Genomic DNA, 14,984 nt, shown 5'->3' on the forward strand with positions numbered 1-14,984 from the left:
CAACTGATATGATAAAGATTATACAGTTTTAAAGTGTTGACAAATTGTGATTTTATTTTTTCTCATTTCTTGAAATGATATCTAATTTCTGAATAAAAAATTAACATTAATTTGAATTTCTGTAAATACTCAGCATCTATTAAAAAATAGTTGTCTGATTCAGATAATATACTTTCAAATTGATCATTCTTCTGAGTCTATGCAATAATGTGACTATTTTGAGATGATCTCTCCATCTCAGAATAGATATATATAAAGTTCATATCATAATTGCAAATAGTAAAAATATTTTGAGATATTCAACTCTTTTAATTTCATTATACTGATTGCTGATTAGAAAATATTAAAATAAAAAGAAGAGTATTATTCGGAGTTTTAATACACTCTTTGAAGAATGATCAATATCATACATTTGATCTGAAAATCTTCTTATTATATTTCATCAAAGATTCAGATAGTTTGATATAATGTTATATAAAATATACAAAATATATTCAAAATCTTATAAAACATTCTATTTATTATTAATGAATATTTTATCTAGTAAAACATTGTTTATATATTATTTATCTAGATATTGTGTCAAGAGAATGATAAAACATCTCTACAGCATTTCAATAACTCACATTTTAAATTATTATATATAAGATGAGAAGTTTCTACTCAATTTCTATAATGTTTATTGTGTTGAATTTATGAATATCAGTATATCTTCTCAATCAATCAACTAATTCAATGAATTTATTGACACTCATTCATATCATATTTTTGATACATAAAAAATAAGATGTAGAATTCAGAAAATTAATGATAAATTGAATTTTATGAAAAGAATCAAAATATATAATTCATATATTAAATGAGACAGTGAAAATACTTTGATCAACAACTTCTGTCACTGCAAGTTTTATTAATTATTGTTTATAATATATATACTGTTGTATTGTCTTCTGAGTTGCATTCTCACTGTTGCTTGTTATGATACTGATGTTTTTTTTTTAATTTATAACAGACAGCCAAAACAGCTCTGAATCAAAATCAAAATATTAAATGATTTATTCTACAATATACAGACTCTGATTAATCTAAATAAATTTAATTTCTTTGATTTTTGTATTAAATACACTGTCAAGCATTATTATCACATCAGTGAAATCTGTTATATGAGTTTCATGGTTATCTTGGCAATCTTGACATATTACATGCTGTTGTACGTGAAATCGACTGAGCACCACATCAAGTCTGTACAGATAAGCCCATGCAACAGTGTACAGTGACACAGAGTCCCATTTAGCTGACACTGTACAGACTTATACAGCTCTGAACGGGGTCACTGAACAGGCCCTAAATATTTACTCTTTAACCTATTCATGAAAATAAGAAATATATAACGCCATAGAGACTGGGTCTGAGTTTGAATTATATATTTTCTCGGTGTTGGTTATTGGGCAATTGCAAATATCACAATTACACTGTATAGATATCCGTTATCGCTGTAAATATAAAGGCATGCTCTTGGTTCAGAGCAGTCCATTTCTCCGATATCATCCTTGAAATATCAGAATATACGGGCATGCAGTTAATGGCGAAGCTTTATCAGTCTTGGAAAAGGAGTAGTCGCAAATGTTAAAATGCAACCAAACTCCATATGAATAGACGTATAAAAGTGTATATAAACCTATCAAAAAGTCAACTATAGCTAATGATATACACACACGATGATAAGTAATCATCCACTCGACAACTCTCATATGCGTATGTACTAGATATAATCACCTTGGTTAAAGGGATAAGGTAAGGAGGTATTTGTGGCAAATAATTTCTTCCTAGTAAACATCTTCCGGATTGACTAAAAAGTCCTCTCCGTTTTCACGGGTGTGTTTGAGATCTTTGTCCCGACTGAGGGGTTTTCGCATATCGAACGCATCTTCCCCTTCCTCCGACATACCTGTCGGGTCGTCACTGTAATAATTAACCACGCGTCTGAAGACAGAGTATCTGAGAATAATGGTAAAAGATGAAGTTAGCTAGAAGTAATAACGATAAAGATAGAAGCAGCAAGACGGAAAGCGTACAACGACGTACCCCATTCCTTTGTACATTCCCACTGCAATCGTATTGCCAGCCCGCACATATAAATCCACAAACCACGCATCATTTATATCCGACGCCTGTTCCAGGCTTTCTGTCAGTCGTCGCGCATGTCCCAATCTCCGCCAAGCCGGCGCAATTGTTAATACTGTAATGTGGCCATGCCATGGTGTGTAGTGTTCCGAGTGTCTCATTGACGAATGTTGTGCTTCAAGCTTGCCCATAACTATGTTTTAGGAAAGTAAAAGAGAAAATAGCTGTCAGCAATTTACATGCCCAGGAAATCTAGATACCATGAAATCATGGCAGCCACTGATGGATCCTTCAATCCCCATCTTTCTCTCCATCAGCTACCTTTTTGTTAGAACACACGTACTATAGCCTATTATTTGGCCATCTCGGTCCTCCACAACGTTGAAGAGCGAGGGCCATTTCATTAAGTAGCTGAGATAAAAATGGAGATCATAGTTTTCTGTGAGCGCATCGAGGTTGGTTAGGTTGAGGGAGAAAAGGTCGACGGGGGTCATGCGCCGGATGGTGGCCATGGTCGATATGGAGCGCTAGCTTGACCTGTCTATGCCTCTGCAGCGTCGCGTTGTACTATTTATTTAACGGAAACGGATTTTGAACTGATTGAAGAGCTGTGATGGGAAAACTTGATGCAAGCGGAAATATGGTAGTGGACCCGAATAGCTCGGCGCGATTCAGATATATTGCAAGCTCCTCCGCGCGATAGCCTGTCAATATCAATATAAAAATGCCGAGCGGTTTTAACGTGAAACAAACCAAATCTACGGTTAAGTTAATCTCCCAATGATAGTTAAGGTTAAGCACTTTGAAGGTGAGTTCGGGCGAAGTCACGGGACCAGTCCCAACTTGGCAAAATGACAACAATCGAAAGGAGTCGACAAACAACTTTTGATGTTGGATAAAAGAATAAATATCCCGCTGTTATTCGGTGCTCTGCGTAGAGTACGACCTGGTGTGTTTCCTGTCACCGTCTTCCATGTGGCACAGGGAACCGCTTTTGGATACTCAACGCTTTGACTGGAATCCAGCGATGTCCATTCGTGGAGCTTGTCTCGCTGTTAATGTGCTGGCAGCAATATCAAACTAACCCCTACCTTTAATTCCGGAGCCACGCCTAGTCCGGGCCCGGCTTGCATGGCTTGCATGGCTGACAGTGCCTTGGGAAGAAACAAGAAAATAAAACAAATAACAAATTACGGGAACAAAAAGCGCGATTTTTCTCTACATTTTATATATACGTAACATCCATTCAATACTTCCTCTCTAAATGCGTGGAACCTGAAGTCCGCCCTCCTGTCACTAGCTGCTACTCCAGTCCCTCCGTGTCCCACTATATTCCATCTTACGTTGCGCCGATATGTCACCGTCTTCTCCTATGTCGCCGTCTCGAAAGCGCGGAAACCCGTCCCACCTAGACCTTTCTGTGTATTCCAAACCTCTGGCACCAAATGGTTTCGGCCACAGTCCTCTACAGTCACCACTGACCCCGAGATACTCCGTTCCTTTATCGCCCATGAGCCCTCATCGACGTAGCTCAGAGGCGATGGATAAATCTGCGAGGTTTTCTGCGGAGTTTACTATCCAGGGTGACTCAGGAGGAGGTGGACTGGGGAACTTGGCAGACGAACTAGCAGATGCATGGGACGAGGATGGAGATGGTGAAGAAGGTGAAGAAGACTTATCTGGATTCCAGGAACGAAACGATCATGTCCAAATACCTGACGAGGAGGATGCATCGTCCCGGTCGCGGGATACCTCCGAGAGCGATTCAGACGCTGAACGCTTGCGGGACGGAGAGTCGAATCGAAGTAGTTTACAGATTCCGAAGCAGAGATCGAAAACAGGGCAACATCAGAAACACCATCGGCATGAACCTTCGTATGATGGTTCGGATTACGGGAATGACTCGGATTTTGAGGAACCTGGCGATCTTACGCCAGGACTAGAGAAGCAGATGGCGGGGATCGAAAATCTTGTTCGATGGAGCATGGGAGACAATCTACCCTCCGGAAAAATTGTCGACCGAGTTGTCGAAAGCTTGCGGGACCTAGGAGGTCAGAGTGGGATTGAAAATAGCGCTACTAGGTGCCTCCCCCTATTAATGCGTAGTGTCTGTGGCTGTTATCTGCTCTATACCCGCTTCATTGCTAACAACTCATTCAAGACTGATTACTGCACACGCATCTCTTGCCTCGCATCTAACGTCCCAGATACGTGCGTTACAAACCCTCACTCATCCACTTCTCTTCTCGCGTTTTCCTACCTTATCCTCCGAAGCAATTGAGGACCTCGTCCCTCTAATTGACGACATACTACCAAATCTCCCTTTTCCTGTGTCCCAATCCTCCCATCCCCCAGAGCCCCAAACTTTCCATGACGATGCCCTCCACTCTCTTCGAGCCCTCCTCTCCCAAACATCTGACCTCACCCACGCCCTTCGTGCTCTCAATGATACCATTCACGAATCCCGCCAGCTTACCTCAGCGGCAGCACGACGGCTGAAGTCCGTACGTGAACTGGTTGCAGAGATGCGTCGGGAAGAAGAGCGGCGAGAGGAGGGGACAAGATGGATTGAAAAAGGAGAGTGGGACCGGCGATTACAACAACGAGAAGCCGGAAGGGTGTGCGGGGATGTGGTGAGTGGGTTTGAAGCTGTTTGTGGAGAATGGAGGGCTCGACTCTTTGGGCCCGAAGTTGCCGCTGCATAATAGATCTATTTGATTTTTTTCGTTCTCTATTTGCCTCTTGCTTTTATATTTTTCTTGATCTCAACCCATTTTAAATTTCCTTTGTTTACTCTTTCTGTTTCCGTTGGTTGCCCATTGGCCATTCCATATATACCCGCATAATGTCACCTCGCAATGGTTACACACATAGACATGCCCTTTGCCCTGTAAAATTGGTTTACTGGAGTCGATACCTTTCATATCCTATCTATTCTTTATTTTCCATCCCCCTTCACACGCCCTTCACACTCCGCACCCTCTCGAAATAGGATATCTATATAACTATATTGTTGGGAATGACATACTCTAGTATGATGTATCCAAAAATCTGCCATTTATACCAATCAAGGAAGCATAATTACCTTCCATTCTCGCCGCAACTTCATCCAGTCGACAAGATATACAAAGCCAGGCTCACGGCGATGACCAAAAGTCCCATCCCACTCAATCATCATCACATTCACAATAGGCACCTTAGCCAATGCCTTTCCATCCGCCAACATAGTTTTTCGGCCCAGGTTCGTTCCTAGAATAAGGTATAGCTCCTATCCCTAACAACGAGAGCGCAATGAATCCGATCTTGCTGTTCAACGCGGGTGCCGCGTCTACTAACTTTCGCTCCTGAGCATTCCCCCCTAAACTCCTCTCTTTCCCCGCAGAGCTCTCTGATCCGCTCTCCTAGAGAGTCAGTGATGTTAAAGGAGTATGAAGGCTTCAGTTCCAGGTCGAGAAACGCTGCTTGGTATTTTGTTGCGATAATTCTGCCCAGTTTTGCACATCAACCATTCGTCCTCGAAGAGAACCCGTATATTTGTGAAATAAAGCAGCCTTGTTGATAGAACCACTTCCTGCTGTATGTCCACCCGCGCGTATCCCATGCGTTCTAGAGGTCGTCCACAACTTCTCGAACGATATTGGTAATTCGCAAACCAAGAATGTCTTCGCGATCATGGACTGGCTTTCCCTTCCGACGGTTGAACGCCGGCACGATTCCAAAATCCATATCACCCTACTTACTAGGCTGCGATAACCCCCTCTCTGTGCCCAAGAGAAAAAATACCATCTATTGCCTCGATCTGATTTTTTTTTTTTTCTTTTTTTTTCTTTTTTTTTTTTTTTCCTTACCTGCATCCTGAATTATGCAAAACTTGTCTACAAACAGATACCTCCGGCCCATCTGAAGGTACACCGTGATTGCATCCGCTATCGTCCTAGGCATTTTTGATACCAGGAGACTGCCATTTTTCTTCATCACATCAACCGTGGCATATGTATCTGCAAGCAGGGACGATGGTTTTGTGATCCAAAGATTTGACATTCCATCTCCATCGGAGTAACTGACATAGATATCTGCCGAAGGAACCTCCAGTGCCTGGTTTTGTGGGGGTCCAAGATGAAAGACAATATCATAACTTCTCTCCCATTGAGATGTATTAGAAGGATAAAAGTAGCCGGTTGCTATGTGTTGTTATTGTGAGTAGTGGTCCATGTAGGATCGCAAAAATAGATTGAAAAATTTTCAGTCCGTCTAATTGCAATATAGAAACATGCTGGTACTACTCCATTTGAATTAAGACAGTTTGAGTGAATGGTACGACTGCTGTATTGTTAGACATATGCCTACAGCTGCTGCTCGAGATAAAAGAGAAAAAGGGAAATTGAAACATGCGAGATAATAAATAGGTAAACATAACAAACCAGAGAAATGTATGACAATTTTTCTCTTCCAATCATTCAACTCTCTTTGCATGAACCAAAAAAGGAGATAGCAACTTCACTTTCCCATCATCTATCCATCTCATCGCGATTATCGTCTCTCACAACGGGGAGTTTCGCCTCGAATTTGAAAACAACGTGTAAACCGGGCAAGAGGGCAAAAGAATAACGGTTAAAATTTGGCCGTTGTTCAATAGACGAGCGATAGACATACGAAAAATACGAAAAAATACTTAAATATTAAATCATCCGATTTCCCATGGCTCGCAAAACTTTAGAAAAAAGAAAGAAACAGAAAAATACCAAGATGTGAAACATTTCTGAACAAGTTGAAAAACTCAAGAAATTAAATAAACTAAAAAATCGAAATCCCTCTTGCCCTCTCGTGTCATCGGTCGGTAGACCATATTTCCCTCCTACTGTTGTTGTTGTTGCTGTTTGAACTTGGGCCTCCATGCCTGCATTCCGCTAGGGGGTGGGTTAGAACCCTCGCGAGTCTCAGGCGCAGGTGAGGACGGTGCTGGGCTTCTGGAGAGTGATTTGGGAGGAGGAACAGTTTCCCGGTTAAACCGTTGAGGCATGCGTTCACCGTTGGCAGAAATATCCCGGCCAGCAACGGCCCGTCGCTGTGGAGGAACATATCCGCCTGTTGTCCGGGGAGGTGGAAGCTCTTCCTTGGCAGCGGGTGCTGCTCCCTCAGTTGGGGGAATTGCAGAGCCGGCCGCGGCCTCCGCCTCCTTTGCAGCCTGACGCTCTCTCCAGGTAGGGCCGGCACGCCCGACGAGGTTAAGCCTGGGAGCAGTGCGCTCCGTAGATTCAGTGCGTTCCATGCGAACGGGAACAGCACCAGCTTTGCGAGCCTTGAGTTTGGCCTCGGCTTCCTCTTCTCGCTTCTTCTGAATCGCGGCTTTCTCATCGAGTATTCTAACAAGGGTATTAGTTAACTGTGCAAAGATGCAGTCAGACATGACAGCAAAACCATACCTTCGCTCTTCCTCTCTTGCGGCCTTTTCCGCAGCAAGTTGACGGCGCCGTTCCGCATCCCGAGCAGCCTTCTCTTGCTCCTCTCGTTCGATACGCTCCTGCTCCTCCCGTTGGCGTCTCTCCTCCTCTTCCCGTTCCATACGCTCGCGCCGCAAACGTTCCTGAACTTCCTTGATCCGCTGTCTCTTCTTATTCTCGAATTCCCTCTCTGCAGCCTTACGATTCTTTTCAAATTCCACATGTCGTTTCTCTTGAAGGTTCTTTCTGAAATCATTGAAATATGGTACTAGACGACCTAGACGATGCTTGAGGGCAACATCTTCCTTATGCTTCAGCTTGGCAGCGGCTAGGGTATCCGCTTTGTTCTTCTCATAAACCTCGAGATCAAGCTTCCTTTGTGCTTCGTAGTCCGCAGGCAGGTGCTTAAGCTCCTCCCGACGATACGCTCGCTCCAGGTGGTCAATACGCTTGGCTGTTATTCGGACGCGGTCGTTCAGCTCATTTTTCTCCTTCTCAAGTTGAGCCAACTTGATGTGTCGAAGGCTGTTGCTATCCAATTCGTCCAAGTTGATCTCACTAACATCGATGCCCTTGACTCCGGTCTTAAGCTCCTCAAGTTGTTTCTTCAACTCTTCTTGCCGAATACGGTCTTTCTCGTCCTTCATCCGTTTGCGCTCACGCTCAAGGTGTTCATCATGCAATCTGCGTTTCTCGGCTTCTTGGAGTTGCTGTGTACGAATACGCTTCTGTCTCTCCTCCTCTTGCTGTTTCCTCTGGAGTGATTCTAATGCTGCTTCCTTCTTTTTCTCAATAATAATTCTACGAGACAGAGTATCCTCGTGTTCCTTCGCGGCACCAGCCTTGGCCTTGGCGAAAGCAATTTGCTTGGCTTGGATGCGAGCTTGGTTATATGATGGGTCGACATACATGCAGGTGAGGTGAAGAGTTTTGGCTAAACGCGTAAGTTGAGACCTGGCGATTTCAGCGGGTGTGCTTTGGAGTCTTTGAACGGATCCCACTTCACTTTCAGCGGATCCAGCAGCACTGCCAGGATGCATAGCCTTGGCAGAGGAGAAAATATCGGAATCAAAAGTAAGGACGCCGGAAATATGATCAACACGAATAGCCAAATCACCTTTCTTGCAGCCATTCATGATGAATTTCTCGATCATTGAAGTGGTAACCTGGAATGGTTCTGGGAATTGGGCAAGCTCATGGACAAATTTAACTTCAACAGATTCGTATACCTGGGAGAGTTGTTGGAAAAGTCTTGTGAGGATGACTTGTTGAAGGGGAAGTACGTATTTTTCCATTTCGGGGTCGGCGCCAATTTGAATGAGGATGGGGGAGATTTTTTTGCAAATAGACAGTGGGTGGAAATCGACTTCCAGGATGTTGTACAAGTCCCGGATTTCTGGGCGGCAGCGAGTAAGTAATCCCTTATTCAAAGCATCTTTGAAAAGACCTGCCCGAGTTGGAGCTTGAGGCATGCCAAGAAGATTGGTCAAACGGGTATTTTTGTTCTTCCGCACTTCATCAACATCAACGAGCGCTCCGCGAGAGCGCGAAGTGCTAATGACTGGAATCGACAACGCTGAGAGAAGAACAAAAGAAGCGGTCTTGGTCATCTCAGCTTCGGAAACAACCAGGTTGTCCTTCTTTGAACCTGGTCCTGCACCGGAAGATTGGCGTAGGAGATTATAGTAACGGCTCCAAGCTGCAGCGTGAAAGAGGTAGTTTTCGCTGACCAAGAAGATCCGAGTGAGTTTTTCATAATAATTGGCCATCATGATATTCTTGGCTGGTCTTTTGCTGAGGTTGAGAAGAGTGTGGATATCTTCAACGCTGCGGAAACCCTCTTGCCACAATTCTAATTCAACAGCGACGTTCAGTTGTTGAAAACGGGTATCTAAATGGCGCTGCAGAGTTTCTGGGTCACTCAGGTTGATGGCGTGCATCTGGCTGGAGTATTTTGCTGCGTTCTGAACATGGTTGCGGAGCAGCTCACACAGACGACGGAACTCAGTCTTGCGAGTGTACTTCAAGCAAAATTGGAAAGCTTGGAGGGCAGTTGCTTGATACATAACCTCCAGACGTGCATTGTTCTTCAAGATCTCAAGAACAGTGCGGTATGTCTCCCACAAGAATTTCAACCATGGTGTAACAATGGCTCGATCGGTTCTATCACGAGATTGCTCACCAGAAACGGTTGCTAGAAGAATAGTCTCAGGCGTCTCGATAGCATCAAGATCTTCGATGTTTGTTGACGGCGCAGCAGATTCGAGGGACGATTGGATCTCATCAGCTTTAGCCTGGGCTTCTGTAACTTTTTGCTCCGCTAATTCAATAAACTTTTTCAAAACCATCTATATTCAAAAAGACACGCAAGTTAGCCGTAAGTGTCCAAAAACCGGTTTTGTTGCCATTTAACGATATCATCAATTCCTTCCCAAGTAGTCGGAAATATTTGAAGTATGTTCTAATAAATAATAAACGGGACATGTAGCAAATACAAAAAACAAAAAGCACCTACCTCAATGGTGCCAACATTGCTATTTTGCGCAATGTTCTTATATTGATAAAGGCCATCCTTTGCAGATTTTCCTTTTCGTAGATCCACACATAATTCGACGAAGAGAATCATAACCGGCTCGAGACTTGCAATGGGACTATTGCGTGATCGTTTGGAGGCAACTTGTTCGTGGAGAACCGTCAGCGCAGCCTGCTGCTGGCCAACAGCGATGAGCTCTTCAGCTCGCTATCCAAAAAGAAAGGATTAGTTTTGTAAGCCCCAAATACTCCATCCCCAGATAGGAATATATCTTACCCTGAGAACATTCTCAGGCCGGATATGTGGTGGAGGCGGCATATTGGGCAACCTCCCCGTAAACAGCGGACAAAGGGTGGATTAGGAAGGAAATCTCAAAGCAGTCAATTTAACAAGGGTGTCCTTCTGCTTCCCATAGAGTGACGGGGGACAGGTTCGTGAGTCTCGATAGAGCACACGCGTGCAGAGTATATCGAGGCAGTCAGCGATGCTGTGAAGGGTCCCCTAGAAACGCAGAGGGATTTGGAGTTTCTGTCCGGTGATGGGGTTTAGCTTCTTTGTGGTTGTGCGAACGAGAAAGAGAAGGCGAAAATTGTGTGGGTTCCAGACTGCGGCTCCGCTTCTTTACATAAGCGCGGCGCTAGCGGTGCAACTATCACATGACATCACGCTCAAGAGTTCAAAAGGAACGACGACGATGAGAGCTTGAATATAAATTCTAGAGGAAACTCACGAAGATAGTTTCGAGTGAAAAGGGAATTAGAAATGTCCTATATATTAAATTCCTACGGAGATATGCCCGTGCACATCAAACCACGATATATATAAAAAAAAAGGGGTGAAGAAATTGAACATAACTTGACTCAGCGTTCAGGGTTGAAATTGCATAGAGACAAGAACATGTGAGAATACCTCTTCCATCCAAAATGATGCTTTGCAAAAATCCATTCAGGTAGGGGTAATCAGAAGTTTCAGTCCATCGCAATACCAGCTAACCAATGCCGTCCAATAAGTTCGAGAATATACCTCGTTCGCCCAAGTTTGAGAATAAATGGACTCCCTTCTAATGTGCAGCATACGGGAAGAGAGTATGGCCATGGATAGAATTATATTTATTGGGGGGCTGTTCAGCTTTCAGCAAAAAGTGATCGGGGGATGGTTTTCAATGACCGAAACGGCTTCTCCCAAATGAGTTCCAGATCGCTGCCTTGTCGTGCTTGCGAACTCCGGTTCACAAAATAATGGTTATTGGACCCGCTCAGTCCTAAGACGGGTCAGCATCATCCTAATGCATTTATTTGCCAACCAAGAGTTGATGTCAATCCAAGCGTTTCAATATGGCCGACTTGATATTTTTGGTTGCGGTAGCATGGACGATTCCGACCATAACGCTTTGCTTTGAGCCATGTTGGTGACTGGTGAAAAGATCCGGCATGGAGAAGCAGGGCAGCTGTGACGGCGAAGCTAACAGAGTATAGCAGTGTCGACTCGCGAAAGCTTCAGATTTCACACAAAAATGACTCCACGCATTCCAGTGCACTGAAATGGCAATCGATCAATCGTAGAAGTTTGTCACAAAAAAAAAAAAAAAAAAAAAAAAAAAAAAAAGGATGAAGAAGGAGAGAGAGAGAACCACATTTTAAGTCAATTGAAGAGGGCGGTTTACCAACAATTTCCCCGTTTGAATTCTCTGGGCTTTTCTTATATATATGTATATATATATCCGCCATATCAAATGACGGTTCTAAAACATCTGCTCCCTCCCCGCAAAACGATTGTGGTAGAGCATTCAGCGTCAGCTAACCTTCTGCATGCGCCGATTAATCCCTTTTCGCCTGAGTTAAATATACTCAGGGTTAGGGATTGACTAGGGTGTGTTCTGCGCAATAGATGCCATCTTGACGAATCTGTCAATAAGCTAGGATGGCATTGAGAAAACATGCGATTGGAGGCTGAAACCAAAATTTGGAGTCATTGATAGAGTAATTCAAATTAACTGCGAAAAGAAAAAGCACAATTGTACCGAATCTCATTGCAGAGAAGGAAAAGGCGAGGAACTTGAGAGTCGGGGTAGCCGTTTTTGAAAACGTTCAATCTCAGAAATAGGCAAACTATCCATATTGCGCCCTCATATCTCAAATAGATGATAATGCGAAAGAGCCTTTTTCTCCAAAGGGTACGCCGTATTCTCTAAATTAATCAATGTGGGCAAAATAAAGGAGGGGGAAATGCGTTCAAAATTACGAACTTGCAGCCAGGACAGTTGAGAATTTTATGAATCATTCATTATATGCCCCTCCTGGAGGATCCATTCTGCTGCTCAGTTAGGAAATGAAGCAAACAGTCTGTGCATCGTACAGAACTGTGAGGGGGGATTAAAACCAAATGATTCCTGGGTTGAATTATTGGAGAGTTTAGTTGTAGGAACAGAGTCTACGGATGACGTCAAAATAGGCTCGATATACTTTTTGCAAAGACGCCCAAAGTTATTTCAATATCTTGAAGCCATGGAAGATAAAAAAATAGGCAATATAAAGAGCCTTTCTTACTTTCACTATCCGTCGCACTTTGTCATTGCTTCTCCGAAATCTAGTTCATGTTTGCAATTCGCCTTTCAAGCCTCACTATAGTGAGTTATTATAAAGTGCCTTATATAACCTCTTGAATAAAATATGTTGAATTGAGCATTTTGACCAACTTTCTTAGCCCCGCCTCAGGGAATAAGCCATCATTCATACGCCAAATATGGGGAAAATGGCAGGTATGCTCGCCTTTTGTGCAATAAACACAAAAATCGATCAAAACCCCTTGATTGCCTCCCGAAGACTTGGAAGAAAGAACGCGCTAGAAAGCCAGTCAACCACGGGAGTAGTTGTCGTTTTACAAGCTGACATTCTCGAAACCCTTCGAAGGAAACTACACTAAATGCAGAAATACGAAGGCTGTCCATGGATATAATATTTTCGGCTATTCTGCAACTGGCTGGCCGCGGCTACAGGACATAGGAGGCAGACCAGCCGGTAGCCAATAATAGAGACGGACACTCGTAAAAGGAATTATAAATACCGTTTGAAGAACGGAATGGAGTGGGCTTGTCGGTCTGTTTTCAAAGAGCAAGGAGGGAAGAAATTCCGAGTTTGACGTTGAGCTGGTCTGTCATAGTGGCTACATTATTTAATATGTTGACACTCATGCTTTGCTTTTGTAAAGAGGATATCACTTTGGGGGTTTGGAGTAGGGGGAAGTGGCTGGGAGCCATCCACACCATGTCGCAGGCGAAAGGTAGATGAGAAAAGCCAAACGCCCATTCAACTGTCTCAGTCCTCAAAATAAGCCCATAGTACGGAGTAGTATTTTTGAACAACAATGATCCTCGCTCGCTCCTCTTCCCAGTCTTCTTTCCCCTTCCACCCCAAGTCAATAATGTTTCAACATTTGACTAGCCTCAGCTAAGGAAGAAGAAATAACCCGCGGTAACAGCGTGTAATCGGTTAGCCAACTACCCTGGCTGGCGGGAGCAAAAAAGCTGCTGCAAACAAGGCTCTGATGTACCGTCGCTGTGGAAATAGGTGCGGAGTGACATCTAGCCGGCTTCTTTGCTCCTGTAGGTTTGATTATTAGAATACCAAAATGACAGCCCAGCCGCCGCTAATACAGATCCATACTGACTAATACCCGCTAGGACACGCTAAATATACTAGCTGCTCCACCTCTGCCCCCTTTTGGTACCAGCCGTACGAAAATACCCTCCTATCACGTCTTTGTGCTCGCTTCTCCCTCCTGCGAACAACCATCGCCCTCACTACTCCGTACCACAGCCAACACCTGTTACGTCTATCTTCACCACCAACATCTTGACCATTGTTGCTCGTCTCTGCGGCTCCAGCGACGGCCATTTTACGTTCTGCCAGAGTATCAACAACTGTTCCCATTTTCGAGCCGGCTCTCACCCTATCCTTAACATTCTCTCTGGTTTCTATCTGCCCAGGAGCCAGTTCTCCGTCGACGACCCCTTCATTTCGACCGCGCAGGTTTATTTCCTCCAGTCTCTCCAACCCCTCGTCTTCCTAATTCTTCGATACCTCCTAAAAGCCGTCGCAAACTACCTTTTTCAAAGGGTAGTTCGCGCCGTCACTTGCGCACCATGCCGCCTGCGTACGAGCTTCGACCTGGTGGAGACGTAAAGAACAAGAAACAGAACATGGCCGAATTGAAACTACGGCGTTTAAATGAGCTCAACATAAGGTTGAAGGAAGACTTAGAACGACCGCGAGTTAAAGTATCTGAGGCTGCCATGTCGTGAGTGTCTCCCTTTGCTTCCGCTCGGAAGCCCCATCAGTCTGGTTATGCGAGCAACTGCCCGCATTTGAGCCTTGGTACCACATGGCTTGTTCAGGATATGGGAAGATACATTGGCTTACTGCTCAAATCCCTTGCTTCTTATCCGCCATTTTTGCAGACTCATCAACTATTGCAATAATACGAGAGATTTCATGGTGCCTTCTGTGTGGGGTCAGGTAAATGACTTTCCCTTCTCCTTTTTGGTTAACCTAAACCAAAAGCTAGCAAACTGTGCACAATTATTCAATCATTCACTAACATCAATATCAATCCTCTCTTTGATTTTATAAAGATTGACAAACGCGAAGACCCATATGCGCCCCAACAGTCAGGTGGATGCTGTATGATCATGTAAAAAATGATGGATGGATGGATAACAATCCGAGCGTCCATCCATTTTGACGATCATCCAGACTCAGCACCTTTCATTTACACCCGAATAATTTTCGATTACACAAACCCTCTCTAGTTCTTTCTTGCAACGACGATCGGATTTTCACCATCACACGCTCCGATTGCATACCTTCATCATCTCACCGGCATTTTCG

The 14,984-nt window shown here is 43.9% G+C and overlaps 5 protein-coding genes across 5 annotated transcripts; 2 read left to right on the top strand and 3 right to left on the bottom strand.

The window, feature by feature from the left end:
- Window positions 1–1,544: 1,544 nt before the first annotated feature.
- HCAG_03566 (N-acetyltransferase 5) lies at window positions 1,545–2,636 on the bottom strand (the record flags this gene model as incomplete). The annotated part of the gene is made up of 4 exons (XM_001541418.1): window positions 1,545–1,678; window positions 1,949–1,983; window positions 2,086–2,317; window positions 2,468–2,636. 4 exons carry the CDS (start codon window positions 2,634–2,636, stop codon window positions 1,545–1,547), a joined length of 570 nt encoding a protein of 189 aa, XP_001541468.1.
- Window positions 2,637–3,496: 860 nt separating this feature from the next.
- On the top strand, window positions 3,497–4,829 carry HCAG_03567 (predicted protein; the record flags this gene model as incomplete). The annotated part of the gene is made up of 2 exons (XM_001541419.1): window positions 3,497–4,175; window positions 4,399–4,829. 2 exons carry the CDS (start codon window positions 3,497–3,499, stop codon window positions 4,827–4,829), a joined length of 1,110 nt encoding a protein of 369 aa, XP_001541469.1.
- Window positions 4,830–5,191: 362 nt separating this feature from the next.
- On the bottom strand, window positions 5,192–6,066 carry HCAG_03568 (predicted protein; the record flags this gene model as incomplete). The annotated part of the gene is made up of 3 exons (XM_001541420.1): window positions 5,192–5,392; window positions 5,461–5,525; window positions 5,973–6,066. The coding sequence occupies 3 exons, from the start codon at window positions 6,064–6,066 to the stop codon at window positions 5,192–5,194; spliced, it is 360 nt and encodes a 119-aa protein (XP_001541470.1).
- A 913-nt stretch (window positions 6,067–6,979) lies between these two features.
- On the bottom strand, window positions 6,980–10,416 carry HCAG_03569 (conserved hypothetical protein; the record flags this gene model as incomplete). Its single annotated transcript, XM_001541421.1, has 4 exons — window positions 6,980–7,487; window positions 7,548–9,913; window positions 10,081–10,305; window positions 10,375–10,416. 4 exons carry the CDS (start codon window positions 10,414–10,416, stop codon window positions 6,980–6,982), a joined length of 3,141 nt encoding a protein of 1,046 aa, XP_001541471.1.
- A 3,880-nt stretch (window positions 10,417–14,296) lies between these two features.
- Window positions 14,297–14,791, top strand: HCAG_03570 (predicted protein; the record flags this gene model as incomplete). Its single annotated transcript, XM_001541422.1, has 3 exons — window positions 14,297–14,394; window positions 14,555–14,612; window positions 14,729–14,791. The coding sequence occupies 3 exons, from the start codon at window positions 14,297–14,299 to the stop codon at window positions 14,789–14,791; spliced, it is 219 nt and encodes a 72-aa protein (XP_001541472.1).
- Window positions 14,792–14,984: the final 193 nt, after the last annotated feature.

This window comes from Histoplasma capsulatum, genomic scaffold, assembly GCF_000149585.1.
Source record: "Histoplasma capsulatum NAm1 scaffold_3 genomic scaffold, whole genome shotgun sequence".
Taxonomy (NCBI): domain Eukaryota; kingdom Fungi; phylum Ascomycota; class Eurotiomycetes; order Onygenales; family Ajellomycetaceae; genus Histoplasma; species Histoplasma mississippiense.